This window comes from Marmota marmota, unplaced genomic scaffold (assembly GCF_001458135.2).
Source record: "Marmota marmota marmota unplaced genomic scaffold, marMar, whole genome shotgun sequence".
Taxonomy (NCBI): Eukaryota; Metazoa; Chordata; class Mammalia; order Rodentia; family Sciuridae; genus Marmota; species Marmota marmota.
Window position 1 is genome coordinate 13,350,295 of NW_025999913.1, and position 26,098 is coordinate 13,376,392.

The following is a 26,098-nucleotide window of genomic DNA, read 5'->3' on the forward strand; positions in this document are numbered from 1 at the left end:
CACCTGCCAGGGGCTCGCTCCCAGGAAGGTGGTGACTAACTAGGTGGGCAATTTCTGGAATTTCCTTGGCAATCCTTGTTTCCCATCCCTCCCCCTCTCTTGAAGTATCACTGGAATCTGGAATTATCACCCTTTAAAGAAATGCAATCTGTTGCTTTCGGAGAGCTCCTGGGGTTGCTTCTTCACCCTCGTCCTGTTATCTTAGCTGCTGGTGTAGAGGGCAGCTGGCACAAGTTCTCAGCTCTGCGTCTGTTCCACAACCACTTAAAATTGTGGTCAAACACACAACATAAAATGTATTGACCATTTTTAAGTGTCATATTCAGTGGTGTGAAGTGCTGCTACGGTTTTGATCTGAGGTGCCCCTTACCAAAGCTCTTGTGTTTCTGCAGAAGTATTCACAGGTGAGATGGTTAGATCTTGGGAGCTGTGACCCAGTCAGTCCATCCTAATTTGAATGGCCGACTGGGCGTTGACGGTAGGCAGGTGGGTCACCGGGGCCTGCCCTGGAAGGATGCAACTTCCCGGTTGCTCCTTTCTCTCTCCCTCTCCCTCTGCCCCCGACCCCTCTGCTTCCTGACCACCGTGAAGCGAGGTGATTTCCTCTGCTGGGCTTTACCACCAGGATGTGCTACCTCGCCTTATCCTCAGAGCAAAGGAGTTGAGCCCTAAGTGAACTTTCCCTTTTCTACGTGGTCCTTGTCAGGCAGTTTGGTCACGGTGGCTCAAAGGCTGACGTACAACGAGCACATTCATTGTTGTGCCACCAATCTCCAGAAATCTTTCCATCTTGCAAAACTGAAACTACCCACTGAAGGACTCTCTGTCCCTCCTGCCTCCCTCCCTCCCTCCAGCCCCTGGTAGCCACCATCTCATTCTCTGTCTGTGAATCTGACCACTTGAGGTAGCTCATGCAAACAAAATCACACCATGTTTGTCTTTCTGTGACTGGCCTGTTTCACTCACCATCATGTTTCCAAGGTTCATCCATGTTGTCACGTGTCAGAATTTCCTTCTAAGGCTGAATAATATTCCCTCGTATATGCACATCTCTATTTGGTCCACCTACTCACTCACTCATCACCGACCTTGATGTGCTTTCACCTCTCAGCTGTTGTGAACAGTGCTACCACCAACCTGGGTGTGCAGGTACCTCTTTGAGAAACTGCTTTTAATTGCGAAACCAAATTTTTCAGCCCCTGCTGCTGTAGTGTTGCAGCAGACCCCGGCTGCTGGCCAGTGACTTCCCTCCAGGGCCCTGTCTCACAAATTTGAAGAGTGAAATCCGTGGACAAGAAAGAGTAACTGTAAAAGAGTAGGATTTATTCAAGTGAGAGGAAAAGAGACAGAGCTCTTGCAGGACCAGAGGGGGACCTGATAGGAGTTTCCATTTACATGTGGTCGTCCAGGGGCTTATATAGCTACTGGGCAGGGACATTGGTCAATATCTGTGCTAAGCCTGTTGGTTCAGCGTGCGACATTCTGATTAGTTAGAGGTGGAGGCTGGAGCCTTCACTCACATCTGTCCTGCCTCCCTTTCCCAGCCATACAGGGACAAAGAAGTTGGCTGGAGGGCTTGGGACATTTCCTCAGGTCAACTTCAAAGAGTGGCCTGTTCATTTAGAGAAACCTCTTTTTTTGTGTGGGTGGGGTCCTTCACTGCCTGCCTGTTCTCCTGTCTATCCTGTCTTATTCAATTACTGAAGCTCTGTACCTAGAAGCAGAGTTGCCAGGTCTGTGCTGATTCTATTTTTAATTTTTGGGGGAGCCACTGTACTGTTCTGCATGACAGTGGCACCGTTTCACCCTTTCCGCGGGCGGTACACCCAGGTTCCAAATTCTCCACACGTCAGCCAACCCTTGTTAGTTTCTGTTTCCCTTTTTCTTCTTTTCTTGAACCTAGGGCTCCACACATGCCAGGCGAGTGCTGACCACTGAGTGGTATCCCAGCTTCCATTGTTGGAAGCAGGCTTCCTATCGGATGTGAGGTGGCGCCTCATGGTGTGTGTGTGGTTCTTACTTTTGTTTTTGTTTTGCACTGGGGATTGAACCCAGGGGCGCTTAATCACTGAGCCACATCCCCAGCCCCTTTTTATATTTTATTTAGAGTCAGGGCCTCACTAAGTTGCTTAGGGCCTCACTAAGTTGCTGAGGCTCAATTTGAACTTGCTTCAGCCCCCCGAGCAACTGGGATTATAGGATTTGCCATTGCACCTGTATCTCTTCTTTAGGCAAATTTAAAAAGCATTTGATTTTTTTTCTGTGGACTTCACCTCTGTAACAAGGACTCTTTACTTTGCCTGTCCAAGGTCCATGGGTGTCTATAACAGGATTAAATACTTGGCATCTCTGTCTCCATTTACATCCTTCCCCTGTGCTCTAAGTCTCCTTGGATTCCTGAAACAGGTCTGATCTTTGTCTGGTGGTGAGGGGAAGCTCTCCTCCAGACCACGGCAGCTTTCTTCTCTGGGACCAGGCCCTGCCTGACCAGAGCTGATGATGGGCAGATCACCTTGATCAAGATCACCTGCTGTAGCCACCGTGCCAAGCCCCCAGCTCTGTAACCTCCCCCCCACACTTGACCTCATTCTCTTTCCCTATAAAATCTCAAATCATCTTCTGCTCCTGAAAGACAGGATTAAGGACACGGGTCCTGGGTCCCCTGTCTCCCCGTGTAGCTACACTGATTAAAGTTCCTTTCGTGTTTTTCACCATCACCTTTTCTGACTGGCTTTGCGGTGTCTGCACCTGATTTTTTGGATCCCAGAGTGGGATCTCCAGTAACATATGCATAAGCCATTTCTTCCTGTCCTCCTGACCAAGGTTGATTTTCTTATCTCCCTGACATGACTCAACGGCAGTTCTGGATTAGTCTATGATAGTGGTGCTCAACCCTAGCTGCATAGTAGAGTCACCAAGGGTGACTTTTAAAAATACCCAGAGAGATGGAGCAGCATGGTGGCTTTGACCCTGGGATCATCCCCAGACACACCAAGTGGAACAGCTACTCACACCAGACCACCTTCACAAGAGCTAAGGAAATCAGGCGAGAGACCACGGTGCCTACTTTAAGAAAAACAAAACAAAAAGTCTTATTGAAACAGGCAGGAAGGAAAGAGAAGCCGCCAGCAACCCTCCTCCCACTCCAACATGGAGCAGGTGGCAATTCCCACTTGGGCAAGAAGAGAGAATTAAACCCAGGCCTTAGACTTGGTGGGCAAAGTGTTGGGCGACTCTACCACCCTACCCTCAGGCGGATGCCCATGGAATACACCATTGGGATGGCCACAGGCCGGGCAGCTGGCTGCCTCCATCAGCCTACCTCCAGCCTCAGCCACAGAGCAGGGAGCCAGATTTTACCTACTGGGAGCAGGGCACACAAGCTAGCCGAGGGTTTGGTTTGGAGCCCAGGGCCAGGCCAACCAGGGTGAGGCCCAGCACCTGGTACTCAGGCCAGAGCTCACAGATGAAGCCTCTAGGCTGCCCCAGCACCAGGAGGAGACGTGTGTGGGGGACAGACCCAGTTCCAGCCTGGCACCCACTCCAAGGTGGGTGTACCCCAGGTGCACCCCTCTCCACTGGAGAATGCAGGCCCCTGTCACTTGAGACTCAGGTGCAACCCAGCTTAGGGTCAGTCTTGTTGGTCACAGGGCTCTCTCCACTACCCATCCCCCAGCCTCGGGCAGCACAGCTATCTCCAGCCCAGGGCCACAGATGGGGCTCTAACCCAGTCCCAGGCTGCAGCCTGCGCCCAGGGCCACAGACTTCTGTTTCGGCCTGCATCACTTCCAGTTGCAGTGCTAGCCTTGTGACCGTGTGGCGCCAGCACGACTTGGCTAACTAGCATCAGTTTAAGTCGCTACCAGACTGTCTTTGCAAACACTACCCCAGCCTCAGGCAGCACAGCGTGGTACAAGACCCCATTTGCTGGGGGTGGGACAGGACAGTCAGTGCAAACCACATACACAGTGGAATATCACTCAGCCATAAAAAAGAATGAAATCCTGTCATTTGTGGAAACATGAATGAAACTGGAGGTCATCATGGTAAGTGAAATAAACGGAGCACTGAAAGACAGGTACTACCTGTTCTCACTCATATGTGGAATCTAAAAAAAAAACCAAATTGATCTCCCCAAGTGTGGTGGCACATGCCTGTAATCCCAGTGACTCTAGAGGCGGAGGCAGGAGGATCACAATTCTGAGGCCAGCTTCCACAATTTAGCAAGATCCTGTCTCAAAATAAGGAATAAAAAGGGTTGGGGATGTAGCTCAGAGGAACAGTGACCCTGAGTTCAATCCCCGGAACCACACACCCAAGAAAGCTGACCTCCTAGAGTTGACAGTAGAGAGTAGAACAGTGTATTCCAGAGAAAGGGATGGAGAAAGGTTGAGGAACAGAAATTCTGGTGGCATTGTGCAGTAAGGTGACCAGAGATAACAATGATCCTCTATGGCTCAAAAATCTGCAAGAAGTGATCTTGAATGTTTTTGCCACAACTAAATAAATTTTTAAGAAGCTAAGCATGTTTAACCTGATTTAAACATCATGCAATGTATGCTTGTATTGAAACATTACACGGTGCCCCATTAATATGTGTGGTTTTACACATCAGTTAACAATCAGATTTTAAAAACATGCCCGTCGGGGCCTCCTCCCCAGACCAATTCAATCTGGATTTCTAGAGGTGGTCCCAGGCACAGTATTTCTAGATGTTTCCCAATTAGCCTCCAAATATTCAAATGTACTGTCAGGATGAGGAGACTTGGGACTGAACCAACCACAGTAGCTCCGTGCTCTTGCCCGTGACTGGGTCGGGACTCATCATGTGACAAGGTTCCATGTGACGTGACAGCTTCTAGGAGACAGTTGCCTGTTCTTGCGCTGAGACGCGGGACAGGGTGGGTAGGCGGATGAAATGATCTGCCCCTCCACTGGACGTGACTCTGAGGACTGTACTCTTGCAAACGTGAGAGACCCTGGGCCCATCATGTCCCACAAGGAAGAGGGAACAGAACCTGGGTAGCAACGGTTGATCCAGCTGGGAGCCGTCCTGCCTCTGCAAGTCTCGTGACAGGGAGTAAGTGTCTTCGTACTTAAGCTCTTGGGAATCAGGTTTCCATTCCTTGCAGGTGAAAGGGTCCCTGCTTCAGTTACTACATGTAGAAGGTTTCAGGAAGGCATGAGGCTGCCCTTGTGTTACCTGTGGTAACAGAAGGAAAGAACCCAGACATCATCTTGTAAGAATTAACCCTAAATACCCACGTTGATATACAAATCTCTACAATCCAGGGTTTTTTAGGCCTCTCGGAGAAGCCAGGCAAGGCAGGAAATGGGGACAGTTGGACAGGCTGTGCACTCAACAACAGCCAGAGGAACTCTGAGCTTAAATCCAGGGCTGGGGGCGTCCTGTCTCAACACGCAGTCCCCACTGCTTTAAGTAGCCCTGTGGTCTGGCCTAGTCCTGAAATCTGGGTCAGGTAGGGCCTTGAGATGCAACACGACAAGGGAAAGAGAGAAGTATGCATGAGGACATTCGGAGTCCGAACTGCGGAAGACTTTAAATATGCAGTTTAACATCTTGGTGCGATACCTGAGCCCAGACAATCGACTCACTTAAACTAATGGCCAGCCAGGTAGTGCTGATCAGGTTACCTGGTTCTCAGGTTCACAGCAAGGGGAAACTTCTTTGACCTCTTCTTCCCTGGAAGAGCTCCAGTGTTATCATGTAGGTTTCATCTCTACTCCAGTTTCCTTAGCCACGGCAACGTGGGGCATCCTGCCGGCTGGGCACAGTTCTCTGCCAGAGTGCCCATTACAGCAGATCTTGAGGACCCACAGACCCCCAGATAAACCCAAGTATGAAGAAGATGACGAATGGGCCAGGGCACAGTGACACACATCTCCTGCTCGGGAAGTTGAGGCAGGAGGATCACAAGTTTGAGGCCAGCCTGGGCAAATCAGTGAGGCCCTGCCTCAAATTTAAAAAGAACTGTGGAGCAGTTGAACCCAGCATCCCTGGGTTCCACCCAAGTACTGCCAAAAAAGAGAGAGAGAGATATGAGCGGCCGGGCAGGGTGGTGCACACCTGTAATCCCAGTGGCTCAGGAGGCTGAGGCAGGAGAATTGTGAATTCAAAGCCAGCTTCAGCAACTCATCGAGGCCCTGTCTCAAAAGGACTGAGGATGTGGCTCTATGGTTAAGCACCTCTGGGTTCAATCCCTGGTACCAAAAAAAAAAAAAAAAAAAAAAANGCACAGCAGTTCACGTTCATCGCCCACTTCAGGAAGTGTCTGGCAGCCATGGCTGGTAAGGAGACCCCCAGCTTCATCTCGCCCCCTGTTTCACTGCTTACTAACAGCACTGTGTGTGTGTGTGGCAAGAACCACCCACAGGAAGGTTTTGGTTCAATGTAAAATAGTGGAAGAGAATGCATGTCTCTGGAAGAGTCACTGGAGTGGAAAATACTAAAATCATTACCATCGACCTTTTAAAATCTGTTTTTTGATCCATTCATGGAGATAGTACTAAAGTTTGAAATGAATGCTGATGAGTATTTATAAAGTTTGTGCAGATTGCCACCTGTTAATACCTCGCACCTGGCCTTGGAAGTTGCTCATTTCACTTTGGGGTCCCTAAAACAAAGGTGGAAGCCTGTGTTAGGATTCCTGAAAAAAAAAATCCTTAAAGGAGAAGTCTTATATGAAATGCATTTTTGTTTTACAATGAATGTGAAAATGTTGGAAAAAATGCAAGAAGGAGAAAAGGCCTGTGATACAACATGTGTGTGTGTGTATGAGTGTGTTTGTGTATATGTGTGTGTGTATGAGTGTGTTTGTGTATATGAGTGTGTGTATGAGTGTGTGTGTGTGTGTGTGTTCATTTTATTGGATCAGCACTGATGTTAATTCCAGTGCTCTGTGGTTTGAGTGGAAGCCCCCGGCTCTGTCATTAGGTCTGTGAAGAACCTTGAAAATAAAGGAGTTTCGATCATCAAAACTATTATACTCAGGCTGGGGAATAGAGCTCAGTTGGTAGAGAGCTTGCCTCGCAAGCACAAGGCCCTGGGTTCAATTCCCAGCACCACAAAACAAACAAAAAAATAAATGAAGGCGTCTGTGTGTGCTGCTCTTTGCCACAAGCTCCCTGTGGGGTACGAGACGATTGAGATAATTAAGTCGGAGCTGATCCGCCCCCTCAGAGTGAGCCCAAGCCTGGCCTTCTTCCTTAAATAAAACCTGCCAGAAGCCAGGCACGGTGATCCACACCTGTAATCCAAGCCACTGGGGAGGCTGAAGCAGGAGGATCACAAGTCTGAGGCCGGCCGGCCTCCACAATTTAGCAAGACTCTGTCTCTAAATAAGATTTTTAAAGAGCTGGGGATATAGCTCAGTTGTAGAGCACTTGCACAGCATGCTCAAGGACCTGGGTTCAATCCTCAATGCTGCGAAAAAATAAGATCAATCCTGCCAGAGACATTGTCTCACCATAAATCAAATTTTTTTTTGGGGGGGGATTGAACTCAGGGGCACTTGACCACTGAGCCACATCCCCAGCCCTATTTTGTATTTTATTTAGAGACAGGGTCTCACTGAGTTGCTTAGTGCCTTGCTGTTGCCGAGGCTGGCGTTGAACTTGTGATCCTCCTGTCTCAGCCTCCCTGGGATTACAGGTGGGCGCTACGGCACCCAGCTCACCATCTCTCTTTATCCTCAAAATAAAAGCCACCCACAGATATTGAGGAAAATTAAAATAAATTTTAAAAATCCACAGAGAAACAACCCAACTGAGGAATTCAGAGAAATAGGATGGATGGGAGTGTGAGAGCTGAAAGTGAATTAAAAGAGATGATCCAAAAGAAAGAACAGAGAAAAAGACACCCGTGAGTCATAGAGCAAGGTGGTTGCTCAGCCTTGGAAAATGATGTGAACGAGGCCTGTGGTAAGATAAGTTTGTAAGACGCTGTTTCCCATGCCCAAACCCACCCACCCTGGGAACTTAAAATGCAAAATGGCTTATTAATGGTGCTGAGAAGTGCTGCAGTAGAGAAATCTGTTTAACTCCTACATTTAAAGAAACTCTTTCCACATCACCCCATTCCAGCAACATCCTGCGGGCTAGAGTTCTACACTGCACTTTTGTTACGAGTTCCCAGAGTGTGTTAAATAAATATGGTGGCCGCAGAAGAGGTGTTAAGGAAGATGCAAAATAAAATGAGAAAAACACCATACAGAAGCTGACATCAGCTCTCCCTCCTTCCAATTCTGCGGATCCATGCAGAAAATATGTAACGTGCAGCTTATACAGCAGAGACTCCAACACCAGAGAGAATTCAGATGGCAGCAAAGCCAAGAATCTTGAGTAGTTTAGACAGTCTAAGTTACTTAACCTTTCAGGCTTGAGCTTACTCATTTGTAAAGTGGAGGAGTTAGACATCAGGATCTCAGAGACTCTGCCAAACCTTAAAGTCTTAGGTACCAAAGGAGGACTGATCTTTTTCTTTTGGTACTGCGGATTGAACCCAGGGGCACTTAACTCCTGAGCCACAGCCCCAAACCTTTTTAGATTTTAGTTTGACTCAGGGTCTTGCTAAGTTGCTTAGGGCCTCACAAAATTGCCGAGGCTGGCCTTGGATTTATAATCCTCCTGCCTCAGCCTCCCAATCTGCTGGGATTACAGGTTATGCCAGCATGCCTGGCTCAAAACACTGTGTACTTTTAATTAGGATCAGGAAACTCTTCTCACTCTTGTCAAGAAAGAAAAAAAAACTTATTAGTTATTTGGCTACTCAAAACTTAAGGAACCAATAGAATATTTTCTTCTATTGTGGAGCGCTGAGTAGATGCTGAAAACCAGCTTCATGCTGCCTTGAGATGGGTGTAAAGTAAAATCCTTGAAATGCATGCTCTTCTCTAGAGTTATCTACCTTGGACTCTGTTTTGTTTCTTCCTGAAACAGGGTCTCACCAAGCTGCCCAGTCTGACCTTGAACTCGTCAAGGTCACAGGCATCCTATGCAAGCTGATTTAAGGAGAACAGAGAATTTGTGGGAGAGAACTATGATATCTAGGGCTCCATCCAGCTTCAGGAACAAGAAGACCTTGGGGACCCAAACAACGTTGTGTGGGTGTCGCCTTCCTCGTCTCCCAGCCCGGCTTTCTGCTCTGTGGGTTTCCTGTCAGGCAGGCGCTCTGTACAGGCATCGAAGGGTGGCTCCTGTGGCTGTGACCTTCGTGATCCTAAACTGTCATGCTTGAGAATATAGGCAGAGCCTGCTCCAGATATTACAAGCAAAAATAATAATCACTAAGGGTTACTGAGCACCTAACCGGGCCAGGTACTCTTCCCATGCATGGGGGTCTCCATCTCCATGGAGTGGTACTGCTACATTTCTATTCTATGACCAGAAACTAAGGCTCAGGGAGGTGAAGTGGCTTGTGTGCTGCATGTATGGTCTGTGTGACCTTCATTGAATTATTTAACCTCTCTGTGCCTCCGTTTCCTCGTTTGTAAAAATGCCAACAGCGACTGTTTCCCTGGCTGTCGTGAAGATGAAGCGTAGCCCAGCACCGAAGGAAAGGACCCAACAGAACCCTGCTTACGGCTGGGAGCCATAGTTCTCGGTACCACTTCCCCTTTCCGTTCTCTCATCCCCTGCTTCTTTCCCTGTGATGTTCCCCCAAATCTCGATGCCATAACTTCTGTGAGGTGCCCTCAGCTACGGTTTGGACAGGTACCCTCAGGTTGACTATATGTATCCGAAACACTTTTATATTTTGGAATATTTGCACATTACCTAATGAGCTATCCTGGGGATGAGGCTGGGTCTGAACACAAAATCTTTGTTTCGTATTATTCCTCACAGACATTGCCTGTATCTGTATATACACATTGTTTACCATTGTACACATTGTTATGGTTTGGACATGAGGGGTCCCCCAAAAGCTCACATGTGGACAATGCAAGAAGGTTCAGAGGAGAAATGACTGGGTTGTGAGGGTCTTAACCCCATCCGCGAATTAATCCCTGATGGGATGATCTTAGTGGGAACTGGAAGCCGCTGGGGTGCGGCTAGAAGATATATATTTTGTACCTGGCAAGTGGAATCTCTCTCTCCCGCAATCTCTGCTTCTGTTCATCATGACGCGACACCCTCGAGCCCCAAGCCCCGAGGAATCGAGCCAGCCTCCCAGGACTAAGACCTGTGAAACCACGAGCCCTCACATAAACTTTCCCCTTTACAGTTGTTCTTGTCAGATCTTTTAGTCACAGCAGCAAAATCGCTGACTGTAACACACTTCTTTTTTTTTTTTTTTGCATCAGGGATTGCACTCAGGGGTGCTTAACCACCGAGCTGTATCTCAGCCCTTTTTATCTTATTTTATTTTTTAAAATATCTTGGTTTATTTGTTTTTTATGTGGTGCTGAGGATCGAACCCAGGGCCTCGAACACGCTAGGCGAGCACTCGACCGCTGAGCCACAACCCCAGCCCCCTTTTTATTTTATAGTTGAGACAGGGTCTTGCTAAGTTGCTTAGGGCCTGGCTAAGTTGCTGACGCTGGCTTTGAACTCGTGGTCCTCCTGCCTCAGCCTCCGGAGCCACTAGAATTACAGGCAGGTGCCACCAAGCCCAACTACACATTTTAAATACTTTTGTGCATTTGACTGTGATCTGTCACATGAAATCAGGTGTGAAATCTTCCACTTTGGTTTTCTGTCAAAGTTCAAAAATTTAGGATCTTGGAGGATCCTGGATTTGGAGATTTTGGATTAGTGATGCTCATCCCGTGCATTCGATAAAATGGAGTCTCAACAGATCATTGTAGTGGATGTAGGGAAGGAAGTTCAACGCAGCAGATGTAGGAGAAAAACAGAAACAAGATGTGGTTTCCACGTGAGGAAGGTGGGGCTGGGAGTAGGGACAAGGTCAAGACTGTCCATCTGGCCTCGCTGGGAGCCAGTCACCAGACCTGCCTGAAGGCCAATCCCACACAGAGAAGCCTCTAACGGGGGCAGGAGGTAGCCTCACAGTGTGCCAGCAGGAGGGAGATGTAGTGAGTTCACGTGGTGGAAGAGAGGGCATGGGACCCAGGCAAAGGTCATGTCCCACAGGAAGCCCTTCCCTGATGGTGATTCCATGAAGAGACGGTGCTAAGTGGTTCTCATCAATTATTTGGCAAGTTTCACAACAAAGATAGGATCTTATGGAAAATTTAATACATGCACTGGCAACAGATGCCTCTTCATTGTGAAATACCCCACCAAGTCAACACACTGTGAGGGTGGCTTCCATTGGAATTGGAGCAGCTCTTCCGGATTTCCTTCTGGATTTTGCTGCGTGACTAAAAGATCTGACAAGTGATGGATTGATGCCTGGAATCAAAACTATTCTACGCTTTTTTTTTTTTTTGGTACTAAGGATTGAACCCATTGGGGGCTTTACCACTGAACTACCTCTCCAGCCCTTTTTTAAAATTTTGAGACAGGGCCTCACCAATTTGCTTAGGGCCTCATTAAGTTACTGCATCTGGCCTTGAACTTGTGATCTTCCCGCCTCCCGAGTCATTGGGATTATAAATATGTAGCCCCACAGCCAGTTCTTATAATTTTGAAAGATGGACACAGGGACACATACATGCAATCCCAGTGACTTGGGAGGCTGATGCAGGAGGATTACAAGTTAGAGGCCAATCTCAGCAACTTGGTGAGACTCCCACCTCAAAAATAAAAATTACAAAGGGCTAGGAATGTAAACCCCTGGGTTCAATCCTCAACACCCCCAAAGTATTCTAAGGCTCCACATTGCTCCTGCTAAGTTCTTCTATATTAGTCAGTGTTTTTGACCTCTTTTAATGTGCAGTTCCTAACCTATTAAACAAAACCACCAAATCAAAGCTTATAATATTAAATCTTGAATATTCAGCCTCCACTTGCTCCTTGGTGAGTGGTGGGAGAGGGCACCTGGGCATGAAGTTGGGCGAGGGGAGGACTCACCTGCTCAATGCCAGCGTCTATCAAAGTCCTGCCCCTGCTTGTTGCAGGGTGTCAGATACGAGGGCCCAAACCTCCAATGACAAGCGTCTGTGAATCGGACACCATTTGTAATGTCAACTTGTCTCCTCCTCTCACAAGCCTCTGGTGGCCGTGATGATGGGAAAGAGCCAGACACGGAGGGAAGTAGAAAGTTCTGGGGAAAGTATTTTGGCTTCATGTCATAACATCAGTGAAACAGGGGGCGAGATGAAGCTGGGGGTCTCCTTACCAGCCATGGCTGCCAGAAACTTCCTGAAGTGGGCGATGAACGTGAACTGCTGTGCTTTTCAAAAGCAGGTGACATCTGAGGTTGCTGCTGGGTGAAGAATGAAAGTGGCCAAATCCAACTCAGTGGCAGGAGAGAGAAACACAGCTCCCCCTGAACAGGGTGCCTTGGCCCCCAGCAGTGTCCACCTGCTACCAAGTGAGGGGCATTCTTGCCATAGGCGGGGGAGGGGAGCAAGGCAAACCTGTTCAGGGGTCTGTTGGAGATGCCCTGGGAGCTTCTCAACTGCATAATTAAAAAATAAAATAAGTAAAAAGAGGAGAGGATACTTTCTGGGCTGACTGATACCACTGAGCCTCATCACCCGGGCCCCCTGCAAACTAGCTGAATCTGCAAACTTCTCAATCTCTCAAGGGAGGATGATGTCTGCCATCGTGTTCTCAAAAGTCCTTAAACGGAGATGGCAAGAAACCCAGGACCAAAGCACCCCACGTTCGGTGTCTTGTCACTCTACCTGTCCTACAGCATGAATGTCCATGTGTGGCTCTAGAAATGGCATGAGAAGAAAAATAAGGACGAGGCTTCTGTGGAGCTGGAGAGAAGCCAGGCACCGCAGAGTGACCAAAGGCAAGTGGCTTTGGAAAGTGTCTGAGCCCTGGGAGAAGGAAATGGCCGTGGGTACTTTTCCTACTTTCATGGCTTCTGGCCGTAGGCAGTGTCCCAGTCTGTACCGAGCGTGGTGACTAAAACCAAGTCAGAAAACCTTTAGTCTTCGTGGTCTAAAGACACTTAGGAGGGTTTCCGGCAACAGCTCGGCTGGAAAGTGGGAAAAACTGTAAAAAGAAAGAGTCAGAAAGGCGAGCCTTAGAGTTTGGGCACACATAAAGTTTGAATCCAATCGAGTTAATTATCCTACCGACATTTTTAAGTCCTTTAGGATTAAAAAGGGCATATGATAGATAATTTTATTGGCAACACATTTAACAACTTAGATTAATTGGACAAATTTCTTGAAAAATACTATTTATAAAGCTGACATAGCATGAAACAAACAAAACAAAACAAAAACCCACTGAATTGCTCTTTATAATTTAATTAAATTTGTAATAATTATTTTTAAAAATAATATTTTTAAACCAAGGAAACACCTAGCTACAAGAGTTCACTGGTAAATTCAATCACTGAAGGAAAAAGTAATATTGATATTATAAGTTTTTGCAGAAATTAAAGGAGGGAACACTTCTATTTTGTTTTATAAGGTCAGTGTAACCCTGATGCTAAAATCTGACAAAGATATTACCAAAAAAGAGTGAGTTGAACAACTCCAGATGATAAAGGATGCTTTTGGAGCTGGGGATGGAGCCGGGAGCAGAGCCCAGCTCCCGTGTGACATCCTCATCCTCATTTGTGCCGACAGTACTTCTAGCAAATTCAGTAAATATATATAAAGTCTTTCTCACTGATCTGTCAGGAGAGAGGAAAGACTAAGATTTATGTCAGTGTCTGCCGGGGACGACTCGTGGAAATTAACTCCAAAATGGAATAGAGCTGGGCTTCCTGTGTCATCAGTCACTCTGGGCACAACCCTGGGTGTTTGAAAATGAAACAGACGGCGCAGATGGGGGAAGGAGGGTCATTACAAGGAAGGCTATTCTGGAACACCTTGCTCATCAGAACGCTGGGTTGGGCAAAGCACGTAAACGGCTGATGTGAAGAAATTGGAGCAGGAGGCTCCTCTGACCCTCCCACACCTGTCACCATGGAGCGATGGCTGCCTTCACGTAGTCAAAGAGCTCTCCGCCCTTTGTCCACATCTTGGGTTCTGTTCTCAGCAAGAACTGGTCACCTGGTCCTGCTGGCCTGCAGAGGGGCTGGGGCTTGTGAAGGACAAATGGAATATTGGGCATTTACTTTCTCTTTCTCTCTCTCTCTCTCTCTCTCTCTCTCACATCAAGCTTTTGTTTCCCAGGTTTTGGGAATCACCAAAATTGAATTTCAGCTGAATGCCCCTCAAATTTCCATATGGGCAGAAGAGTTTGCAGTTTATGTGATACATAGTTTTGCAAAGTTTGGATGCATGAAGGAATGCTCGGGATACTAAGTCCACGGTGACGAGACTGGATTAAAAAATGGCAACGGTAGTTTTTGCTAATTAAAAGTGATTAAATGTCGGGGCTGGGGATATAGCTCAGTTAGTAGAGTACTTGCTTCACATGCATGAGGCCCTGGGTTCAATCCCCAGTACCAAAAAAAAAAAAAAAAAGTGATTAAATGTCTTTAAACTGATCTACATTTTCTAAGTGTACAAGGAACATGTGTTAATTTCTATAATTCAAGGGAGGAAAATGACAAAGAAACAACCAACAGGAAAGAGTACATAACAGGAGGGAGGAGGAGGAGAGAACTCAAGGGTGGCCTCTTACTGGGCAGGGTCCTGCGGTTCAGCACTGGCTCTTGAAATCCCACCGACCAGAGTTCCGTCCTACGAGACCGTCTGATGTCAGATAAGAAGCTCTGAAGCACAGCTGAAGAATTACATGGACTGACTTTTTGAAAATAACCAGCACACTCGTGCGTTTATTTTAAACAAAAGCATTTGGTTTAAGGGAAGTAGCAGATTTGACCCCCACTACGAAATCCTCCCCTGAGGCCCAGTCACAGTCTTGCTCTTGCTATAAGCAGGTCTCTCTTCCTAGCACCTCAGAGAAGGGGAACACAGAGCAGAGCCGGTGGCTCTCAGAGATTGACAGGATCAGCTCTGAAACCTGAGAAGGGATTCTCCTCAAGAGCGTTACCTGGGGCTGCTGCCAAATGACGTGCACAGTACGTGGAGAGTGGGAGACACTACAAAGGGATGTATGGGATATTGCTTGGATTTCAAGAGCAGTGATACACCCAATGTTGGCCACATACAGAATCACCTTGGGGGAGATTAAAAAACAAAACAAAAAAACCTCTGTTCTCCCTCAAACCCCAAATACCAGTACTCAGTTATGCCATCTTGGGCAAGCCACCCCATCTCTGTGAGTCTCTGCTTCTTCTTCTTCTTTTTCTTTTTCTTTTTTTGGAGGGTACCAGGGGTTGAGCCCAGGGGCACTTAACCACTGAGCCACATCCCTGACCCTTTTTATCTAGAGACAGTGCATTCTTGCTGAGTAGCTTAGGGCTTAGCTAAGTTGCTGAGGCTGGCTTTGAACTCAGGATCCTCCTGCCGCAGGCTCCCAAGCCACTGGGATTACAGGCGTGCCCCACAGCGCCCAGCAAGTCTCAGCTTCTTCACTGGCAAGTCCCCTTAATAAAACCTGCCTGTGTACATCAAGAGAGATGGGGGTGAGGATCCAACAAGCCAGCAGCTTTTTGAAATAAACCAAGTATTAGGGAGAAGTGAGTTCCACCATCTCCTGGCAGCCAAAGGCTCCCTTTGTAACAGGGACTGGCAGTGCTGGGAGGCATCTGATCACCGTGAAAGAAAGAGGCAGAGGGGTACCTCGAGGGGCGGAGCCGCACCACTGGGGACTCCTCAGGACTGACTTCGCAATGACCAAAGAGAAGGGCCTCATGTTTGTCACATGGTCAATTTGGAAACACCGCAGCGTTCCCCTGGGCCAGCGGGCAGGCTGTTTGGGAAGCTAACTGGGCAGATGCAGTGAAGTCATAACAAGTTGACTTGAGGGAAGTTGGGGCAAAGGGTCTAAGTGCAAAGACCACAAGGACTTAAAGATCAAGTGCCAGCACATGTGTGGATGCGCCCAGGTGTGTGCACCTGTGTGAGAGTGTGCGTGTGTGCACACCGGTTCTCAGCCTTTGAGTTTCATGTTCTTTCATGGTAGAGGGGTCACAGTGGCACACGGGAAGGTCCCTTTCCTAGTCCTGGTTCCTTCTGCCCTTCACTATCTGTGGGACCTAAACCAGTCCTCTCACTCCTGGAGGCCTCCGTTGTGATTTCAGGGCATTTTCAAAGAACGTGTCTGTTTTCTTCTAATCCTAAAACTCTAAGGTCTAAGATAGTGTTATCTGATCATTTGATATGTGGTTTTCATTGTAGCTACTTTTACGACATTGTCAGTCAACTAAGGATTTGACCAGGATTCTTTGTCAGGAAATCAGCTTCCTAGTTTATCTTTATTTATTATTTATTTATTTGTAAAACATGAGCTGCTTGCTCTTCAACTGTTGTAATGGATACAACATATCACACTTGTACCTTGTCAGTCAACAAACACCTGTGGTCAGGCTTCCTGTGTGGGTTGTTCCTGGAAAAGGCAAAGCCTCTTTATGTGTCTGTGATCAACCACGATTAACCCAGAGACCACTCTAACAATGGCCCAGGCACAACACCAGGTGAGTGACCAGGAGCCCTGAGCTCCCCCTGGTCCCTGCAGATGGAGATGAAATCACTGTTGGCATTGGCGGTGGTGACTGAGAAACCAAGCCCTTCATACGTCCAACCCAGGCTGCCACAAAGTCACCCCAAACACCTTGGTATCTCTCTGTGAGTCCCTCAGCAAACCCACCACCAATAATTTTAAGTTTAGACTAGGTTCCCCAAACTATCTATGCTACTACCCTTTTAACAGAGAAAGAAATACGGAGTCAAGGAAAATTCCTTTAGAAAAAGACTAATCCAATTCCTATGTTTGAATACCTACGTGCCTGGCACTGTCCTAGGCTCTAGAGGTTCATCGTTGAACCACACAGACACCATTCAAAGGCTTAGGTGCCATCTGGGCAGAGGCTGACCAAAATATATATATGTGTGTGTGTGTGTGTGTGTGTGTGTGTGTATGAATGCGTATGTGTGTGTGCGCACACACACACACACACACACACACACACATGCTTTTTAGGACCTTCTTAATGGTTTTCAAACAGATTCTGGATTGTCATGATTTCCTAAAAATGTGCTGTCCCAAAATTGAGCCAAAACTTCATCTATTCTAAAATAGAGGAAACCTGGCCTCCCCGCTCATGACGAAAGTGGGTTTTTGTTTTTACATTTGTATTTGCCTCTGTTTGGAGAGGAGGCTCAAATGTGTCTTACTTGTTTGTTGGCTTGACTTCTAACTTGCATTTTCAGAACCACAGCAGGTGAGCCCCCCGCGTGCCCTGGTCTCAGGCTGCACCTAGAATGGGGTCAACGTGTTCGTGGGAGAGTGTCGCTCTCTGCAGATTCAGTTTCTTACTCAAGGCATCCAAACTAGCAGTTTAAGTCCAGTTTTCTCCAAAAACAAACAAATGACTCAGCAAAATAACTGGATTTTTTTGTTAGGTGCTTTCTGTTACAGAAACACAGAGATCCGGGCAGGTTGGCTAAGCAAGGGAGCATGGAGTACAGACAGACCCCAAATCAGGGTGGTTCAGCTTATAATTCGTCTGCTGTATGGTGATGTCAGTAAGCACTCAGGAGAATCTGCACTTGGAGTTCTGAACTTTGACCTTTTCCTGGGCTGGCAACATGCTGCAGAATCCTCTCTGGAGGTGCAGGGCGGTGGCAGCTGGCCGGCGATCACTCCAGGGACAGCTGGTGCTCTAGGTCGCGGCTCTACAGGTTGGTGTGTCAAGTGCACTTTTGAATTTCCATGTTTTCAGCTTCGGAGGGGTTTATTGGGATGTAAACCCACAAAAGCTGAAGCCCCTCTGCACAGAGGTTCAAGTGGCATGAGACAGAGTGGTTGGAATTCCAAGGTCACAAACCATAGTGCAGCTGGGCCTCACAGACACAAAGCGGGCCAAGGAGGTCCAGAGGCACAACCTGGGGCCTGAGCTGACAGGACTCTGAGCCATCGGCTTCCCTCACGCCTTTCCCCACTCTAACCTGGATTCTTCCCAGTCGTATCTTTTCTCTGCCTAACTTCTGATTTGTGACTTGGCTTGCTCTCGGGCTCTCTGTGTTACTGCAACAGAGCGTACTTTTAGAGTACGACCCCCTTGGCTAATGTCCACCTAAATTTGCTCCATATTTCTCAATTCAAAATTTCAAGGATAAAAATTGAATTGGGCTGGGTACTGTAACGAGCACCACCACGTACCTTCTGGTGAGTCCGGGAAAGCAAACACAGTAACTCAGGAGGCTGAGGCAGGAGGATTGCAAGTTCAAGGCCAGCCTCAGCAACTTAGTGAGGCGTTATGCAACTTAGCAAGACCCTGTCTCAAAATAAAAAAATAAAAATAAAAAGGGCTGGGAATGTGGCTCGGTGGTTAAGTGCCCCTGGGTTCAATCACTAGTACAAAAAAAAAAAAAAAAGAAGAATTGAATTGGATCTCTTTGTTCATCCCAGGCCAATTTGTAGCCAGTTTCCTGGTTGAATGAAAACATTTGTTGGGGCGCCATTGAGGGGTTGGCTGTTCTTGGCTCAGGTGTGCTCCCCTATCTCATCCACTCTTGCTATAGGGGATCTTGCTGTGGATGGTGTGTGCTGAGGGCCAGCTCATCAGCAGGACCTGTGGGCACAGCAGATGTGACTGTCCAGTCCAGTGGCCTTGGTGATTTTTGTCAGCCTCCCAATCATACTTTCTACACAGTGAAACCACTTCTTCTTTTGGATCCACCATTGTACCCCACTATTAGTGAACACTGACTGCCAGAATCTATTTCTTCTTTCCGAGGCAAGTTTAAAGATCACTACATTTTCTATCATCAGAGGCTTCCTCAGTTTCCTGAGATGTGTGGGATGATGCTTCTTCCTCAAAGGGAGCACAACTCACTTTGGGTGCGACCTCTTAATAGGGGCCTGGAAAGGTCTGGATAAGGCCCTAGTGGATGCTGATGGTTTGGGTGCTGGGACACAGAGCTAGGCTTGCTGGAGGGCAGGTGTTATGACTCTGAACTGAGGTCTTCAGAGTCAGGGGAAAGGTGGAGAAGCCAAGCGCAGGCGGCAGAGCAAGGTCCAAATCAGGATCAAGCCCGAGGATCAGGAACTGGCCCACCTGGATCAGATGGGGGTGCTGAGCCGACCTGCCTGCGTTTGCTGCCCAGACTCACCAGGTGGTTGTGGCGGACGTGCTGAAGAGCCAGTGTCTTCTCCTTCTCCCTTTCCTCCTGGTCAAGTTCTCTGCCTCCAGGTCTGATCACCCCTGCTCTCCTTCATCACCTCAGCTCCCTGGGCTTCCTGCGGGGATCACTTCTTCCTGCCAATCTCAAAGCTCTCCAGTGTCTCGAATCGCTGGGGGTTCAGTGTGACATGATTCAAGCTCCTTCATCAGCTTGCTTTAAAGAACAAATCTGGAAGACAAATTTAAGGGTGGGGGAGAAGGGAATTGCCCTGGAATCCCTGTTTGGAATGCACTGACTAACGTGGCCCAGGGAGCCTCAACTTTACTATTTATTGCTGTATTCTGGGCACTAAGAGCAAAAATGGGCCTTTGCGCACCTGCTCGGGAGCCCGGCTCTCTCTTTTAGCTCTGAAGGTCAGCTCACAATCCCTTGGAACATATCTTACTCATAATTTCAGGGCTACTTTAGTAGGTACATCTTAGCTACTAAAACTCTGCATAATGGAACACTATTTTTGTTGATATATCATCTGTTATTATTTAAAGCAAACTCTGACCTTTCAAGAGCAATATTTTTTTCCATGAGACAATGTTTTTTTCTGTTGCGTTTGAAGGGCCAGTTATTTGGTATTATTCCAATATCCCTACACCCTAGGATAGTCGTATTAGCTAAAAAAAAAAAAAAAAAGAAAGAAAGAAAGAAAAAAGAAAAGAAAACATTTGATTCTAAAGAAGCAGCTACTTCACCCATTCATGGACTCAGTTGCAACATTAGGGCATTATCCTGGTCGGGGCTAAACTTCAATTCAAGAAATATGTGAGTGTTTACCACTGGTCTAAAAGAATCAAGGGAAGTAGTTATGGAGTACACAGTGTTTGCTACACGTGAGACCAATTTAAATTGCACGGAGGAAACCCACATCACAAAGTGCTTCAGCTACCACCTACTATAAAGTGGCAAGCAAATTATGTTGACTTATTAACATAAAGAGGAAACAGGAGTATCATTCTGTCTCTCACTAGGATGTAGTGTTGTGCAGGCCTCTGTCAGCCAACCAAGAGGCATGTTCTGAGTGCCTGCAGATGAGGAGTCACTGCTACTAAAAGTCGCGTGTACCTTTTCCACCAGGTCAATTGATTTACTTATTCAAGTGACTCAAGAGCAGCAGTAACTTCATCTAATGTGGCATTAGAGGTGTGAAAACTGAGGCTCACTACAAAATCCTTTTTCTCCCCAACTCTCTAAAATCTTTTTTCTTTGTGCATCTAAAATAATTAGTTACTTGTAAACAGAGTGCCCATAGCAACAATGCTCATTCACATATTTTCCCCAGATCTGATATCTTATTTAAGAGCAAGGGGGTTTGGAATCAAGTTAAAATTGAGTTGACATTGTGACTATTACTGTAAGTAAATGTGATGTTGGGGAAGCCACATAAACTCTCTGGGTCTGTTTTCTCATCTCTAAAATGGGACTAAAAATAGACATTACCTCACTGGCTATTAAGAATTAAGTGAAATAATATTTGCAAATTTCTTAGACTGGGAGTATACATTCAATAAGGCTGGATTTAATTATTATTCTTTAATAACTGGCCCGGGTTTTGTAATTCTGCCAGGCAGTTTCCATGGATGAGTCAAGTGACTTATCCAGGGTTAAACAATTCGCTAGTGACAGCACAAGGTCTTCTGACTCCAGGCCCCAGGATCCCTGCCTCACCCCATTACCGCCAGTCAGCTTTATAGACTTTTACAGAATGAGATGCAGTGTCCAGCACAAGAAGAGAATTCTCCTTGGTGAAGGTCAGTGCCACAGGATGGGAAAGGCCCTGAGTGACCATGGGCTTCAATCCTGGGAACTCTTCAGGTTTTCCTAGGCACAGGATAGCTGGACCGGAGGTGTCTGTCACCACCACATTCCCCTGGTGATCAAAGGTCACAGCCGAAGCAGTAACTCTGGAGGGAAAGAAGAGGCTCAGCCCAAAGGTATCCACCTGGCCGATCAGTTGCATACTTGAGCTAAACACCTTCACTCTGGTACTGCAGGCCCGGGGTCCCAGGGCCAACGGGTGCTCTAGGACCGCGACAGCCCCAGTGAGCCAAGACACTGCCACCCCTCGGGGACTGCTCAGATGAGCTTGCAACCTTTCTGTTCTCTGAAGGGCTCCTTCCAGGAAGTCGACTTCCAGCAGGTGCAGAGACCCTCCTTCCGCATCGGTTACCAGGACCCCATTCTGAGGGGTGGTCTCCACACCCCAAGGTAAGGAGAACTGGCCTCTGATGACGAGCTTGATCTGGCCAAAAAAATCAAACACTTTGATGGACCGGTCGCCAGCGTCGGTGACAACCACGTGGCAGTCATTGGTGACGGTGACGTCCAGTGGGTACCTAATGTCTTGGGCGGCGTCACCTTTCTCTCCAAATTGATGCACACATCCTCCCCCTGAGTCAAAGATCTTGACCCGCCTCTTGCCGTCGTGCACCACCACGACCCGTCCTGTCTTGGGACAAAGTGCCAGACCCGTGGGGTTGACCAGGGTCCCCCACCCGCCAAAGGCATGGTGGCAGCTAAGGGCCCCGGGGATGCAGGGGGCGGCGCAGGGGGCGGCTGGGGACCGGTGAAGGGTGGAGCCCAGGAGCTCCAGCAGGTGCAGCACCGGCAGGCAGTCGCTGGTGTCGCAGGCGCGGCAGGCTCGCCGGCAGAAGGGGCACTCGAGGGCCAGGGTCCGCGGGTGTGCCAGGGCGGCCACGCAGGCCAGGCAGACCACGTGGCCGCAGGCCAGGTTGCGCGGGCGCCGCTGCTGGCTGTGGCCGAACCTCTCAAAGCACACCTTGCACTCGAGCAAGCTGATCTCCGCCTCGCGCACCAGCTCCGGCGGCGTCTCCCCGCCGCCCGAGGCCTCCTCCCCCATGGCGCGCTGTCCCGGGCTGGACGCTGCCCCCGCGCAGCCCGCGGTCACGGTCACTGGGCGGGGCGTCCGCCCTGACGTCGAGCGCCGCGGGTGGCTGACCGCGACCTACCGCCCCCTGGTGGGCGCGCGGCGTTTCTGCCTGTGTGGACGTTTCCGGGATGAATTCACGTGCGCATTTTTTGTGGAGACCGGTAACCCTCAGCCGTGGGTGGATCCCCTGCATTTAACAGGGGAGGAAGCACAGCCATGGAGGACAGGGTGTCCCTGTTCTTCAGCCCATAAAGGACAAAGCAGGAAGTAGAACCCAGTATTCCAGCGCTGGAGTCCCATGGTCCCTTCATATTAGGTGTGACCCGGCTGGGAGAACACAGACACGTCAAGGTTAAAACTCTAAGAAAGTGAGATGGTGTGCGCACTTCTTTGGTGTGTTTTAAGACGTTTGTAGTAAAGCAGATGTTTCCTGTATACTTATAAAATGAATTTGCATGCGGAAGAAGGAAGGTTATAGGACAATCAATACTCCAACACCCTAGGCTTGTGACTTTCAGGTGGAGAGCCACGGCTGAGAATGCCTTCCAGAGGAAGAAATATAAAATGATAAAGCTGTTAACAATTACTATAGAAATTTGCTCCATGCCTGCCTTTTTTATAAAAAGGGTTTACATAGGTTATCTCTTTTAAACCTCATGACAATCCTATATGGTATATTATTTTCATCACCCATTTTCTACAATAGAGTTCATAGAGGTTCAATATCATGTCTAGGGTCACATGGCTAGCAAGTGGCTGAGCTTCATCCCCAGAGATTTAGCTGCTCTGGGGTGTGGTCTGGGCTGCTGGGATTTGTAAAGGCCCCCCAGCTGATTATAACATACAGTCACGTCTGAGAACCAATGCACTATGGTGAGTCCATCAAATACCAACAGGTTCCAGTATTCCAATCTCAGGTAGGACTGAAAGCAAAAAGAATCGATTACAGTCTTCCATTTGCAGGATGTTTTTACCCAAATGTCTTACTCGAGTGAGGCCCTTGACATTCTGTTCACTTAGAGATCCCAGTCATAACCAGTGACCCTTTTATTTCCTAGACTTCTGAGAACACAGGGTTCTATCACCTGTTAAAGAGAGAAACTTAATGTAAGACAAGAAAGAACATTTCCTTATTACTTGTTACATGATTCAAAGATTGTATATTAGAATACCACAACCAACTCAGTTCCGTAATTTCAGAATACATTTCCATTCCAACTAAATTATCCACTTAAAACACACCCAATAGAGAGTTCTTCTAGAAGTAATTTCTTAGTCAAGAAGTACCATTCAGAACATCAAAAAATGGAATATTTTTAGAACCAGTGTTGCCTCAAAGAAATATGAGTGCTACATTATATCATGCTAATTTTTTTGTCGCCACACTTTATAAAAGAAACTAGTGATATTAATTTAAGTGTATATTTTATTTAACCCCAAATATACAAATATTGTCACTTTGATTTTTTAATCATTACAAAAAATATCAACGAGATGTTATACTCTTTCTTTTGTGTGTCATAAGTAAAATCCAGCGTGTATTGTTCACTTACAGCACATTCCAGTTCAGATTAGCTCCCTTTCAAGTGCTCATTAGTCACATGTGGCCGGTGGCAGTCACATAAGGCTGGCTGCTACCCTCAGAGCAGCACAAAAGCAGGCCAGGTATGTGCTGAGATGTTACCTTCTCAAGATGCTTCCCAGACTGACTCTGTGGATCCTTGACTTGCTCTAACATGTCTCTGCTCCAACATTCTTTTAAAAATATTCAAAGATCTCAATTCTTTGTTGACTATAGCTGAGCTTTGACCCTTCAGCCTTGTCCTGCCAGACTTCTAAGAGGGAGGAGCCGGAGGGCTCAACTCCTCTGCACACTACCTGCTAATCCTACCACCTTCTTGATCCTTTGTTGCCCCCGTGAGGCAACTAATAGTACTGCACCACCAGCTTTGTCAGCCCTTGGGGCTGCAGCCTAATCAAGGCCTCAGGGAAATACAAAGAGGCAGATGTTCAGAAGACAAATCAGAGCAAGCTGCAATAATGTCCACAGAGCTGGGCCCCGGGGTGCATGCCTGTAACCCCAGCGACTGGGGAGGCTGAGGCAAGAGGATCCCGAGTTCAAAGCCAGCCTCAGCAACTTTTCAAGCCCCTAAGCAACTTAGTGAGACCCTGTTTCAAAATAAAAATTCACAAGGGCTGGGGATGTGGCTCAGTGTTTAAGTGCACCCTGGGGTTCAATCTCTGATTCCAAATAAATAAATATAATAAATAAATAAACAAATATGTCCATAGTAATTGCTCTACTGCATTAGCTGGACAGCATAGTCGTGATGGAAAGCTTTGTGACACCCAATTTACCCTCATAATTTACTGTCGAGGATCCAGTGGTAAATTTGACATGTAGGAATATAACTTGTGGCATTTGATTGGGGATTAAGGTTTTCTCAATTAAGTCCTTTGGTGATTTAGGGTCACCATATCCTGGCTGGCACTCTTGGCTACTGTTATCTTTGGCCTTTGCTGATGCCCCATGGAGTAGCTGCGGTTTCTAGACTGGGGTTCCTGTCAACAGAAGCCAGCATTCCCTCCTTTTACACTGTCTCTGTTCCTACTTAACTGAAGATATGGAGTCCAGAAGGCTTTTTTGTAATACACTCTTAAAACTGCACCTTATCTTCATTCCCGATTTCTTTCACGCCTATCTCTGAAGAGATAAGAGAGTCCCACACCTGGTTTTACTCAGCACTGTATCCAAGTGCCTGTATCTACATTTGCTGAATGAATGCTGACTACAGTGACAGGGGAAATACAGCTGTCAAAAAATCTTGGGCTGGGGCAGAACACATGCTCAGCACGCCTGAGGCCCCGGATTCAATCTCCAGCACCATCAAAACCAAATTTTGTTCTTGGTAAAATATTTAGTGACTGGGCTATTCAGTAGGCTGAGGCAGGAAGACCTCAAGTTGGAGTCTAGCCTGGGCAACTTAGTCTGTCTCAAAGAGGCTGGGGGTATTGTTAAGTGCCCCGGGGTTCAATTCCCAATATCCCAAAAACAAAACAACAAACCTGTATCCAGGTTGATTGAAACTTTTTGTCAAAGCACACATATGTAAGTGGACAAAAAAGTAAGAAAGCACATCTCCATCTTTTCAGTATCATCTCAAGCAATAAGATTTGGTTGTTTTTGTTTGTCCTTCTTAGACTTTCCTATACCTTCCAAATTTCCAGAGTATCATTTTTATTATTTATGTATAAATAATTGCTAGTATCTGATTTCTAAATACCACTTCCCTTGACCATTCTCCTCTACCTTCTGTTGACAGGTCTCACCAGTAGTGAAACCAATTTCTATCAACATCCATTGGTTACTCACGCCTGTAATCCCAGCGGCTCGGAAGGCTGAGGCAAGAGGATCTCGAGTTCTAAGTCAGCCTCAGCAACTTAGTGAGGCCCTAAGCAACTCAGTGAGACCTGTCTCTAAATAAAATACAAATAGAACTGGTTATTGTGGCTTAGTGGTTGAGCACCCCTGTGTTCAATACCCAGTATTGAACAAAACACACAAACAAGAAAACACACTCCACTGGTTAACAGATTTTCAGGCATATTTTCAATTTGAACATTAAAGTTATATATAATTAAGAAATCTGGAACATGACTATTTGTCACACATAGCAGAGTGACTGTGCTTAAGGTACCTGTATGGAATCCTATCTTATCTACATTAACTCTGCCACTCTGGTGAATTTTTTTAAAATATTTTTTTAATTGTAGATGGACACTTTATTTATTTATGTGGTGCTAAGGATCAAATTCATGTGCCTCACACTTGCTAGGCGAGTGCTCTACCCCTAAGGCACAACTTCAGCCCTACTCTGGTGAATCTGTAATATAATGTTTGGCA

At 47.1% G+C, this 26,098-nt stretch overlaps 1 protein-coding gene across 2 annotated transcripts; it reads right to left on the minus strand.

The window, feature by feature from the left end:
• Nucleotides 1–20,818: 20,818 nt before the first annotated feature.
• On the minus strand, nt 20,819–22,226 carry Nhlrc1 (NHL repeat containing E3 ubiquitin protein ligase 1). Of its 2 annotated transcripts, XM_048799836.1 has the most exons (2): nt 21,398–22,226; nt 20,819–21,208 (listed from the first exon to the last, which is right to left on the minus strand). In XM_048799836.1, exons 1-2 carry the CDS (start codon nt 22,162–22,164, stop codon nt 20,977–20,979), a joined length of 999 nt encoding a protein of 332 aa, XP_048655793.1. In that variant the 5' UTR covers nt 22,165–22,226; the 3' UTR covers nt 20,819–20,976. The 2 variants fall into 2 exon arrangements, with proteins under 2 accessions (XP_048655793.1, XP_015349686.1); XM_015494200.2 differs by having other exon boundaries at nt 20,819–22,224.
• Between the last annotated feature and the right edge of the window lie 3,872 nt (nt 22,227–26,098).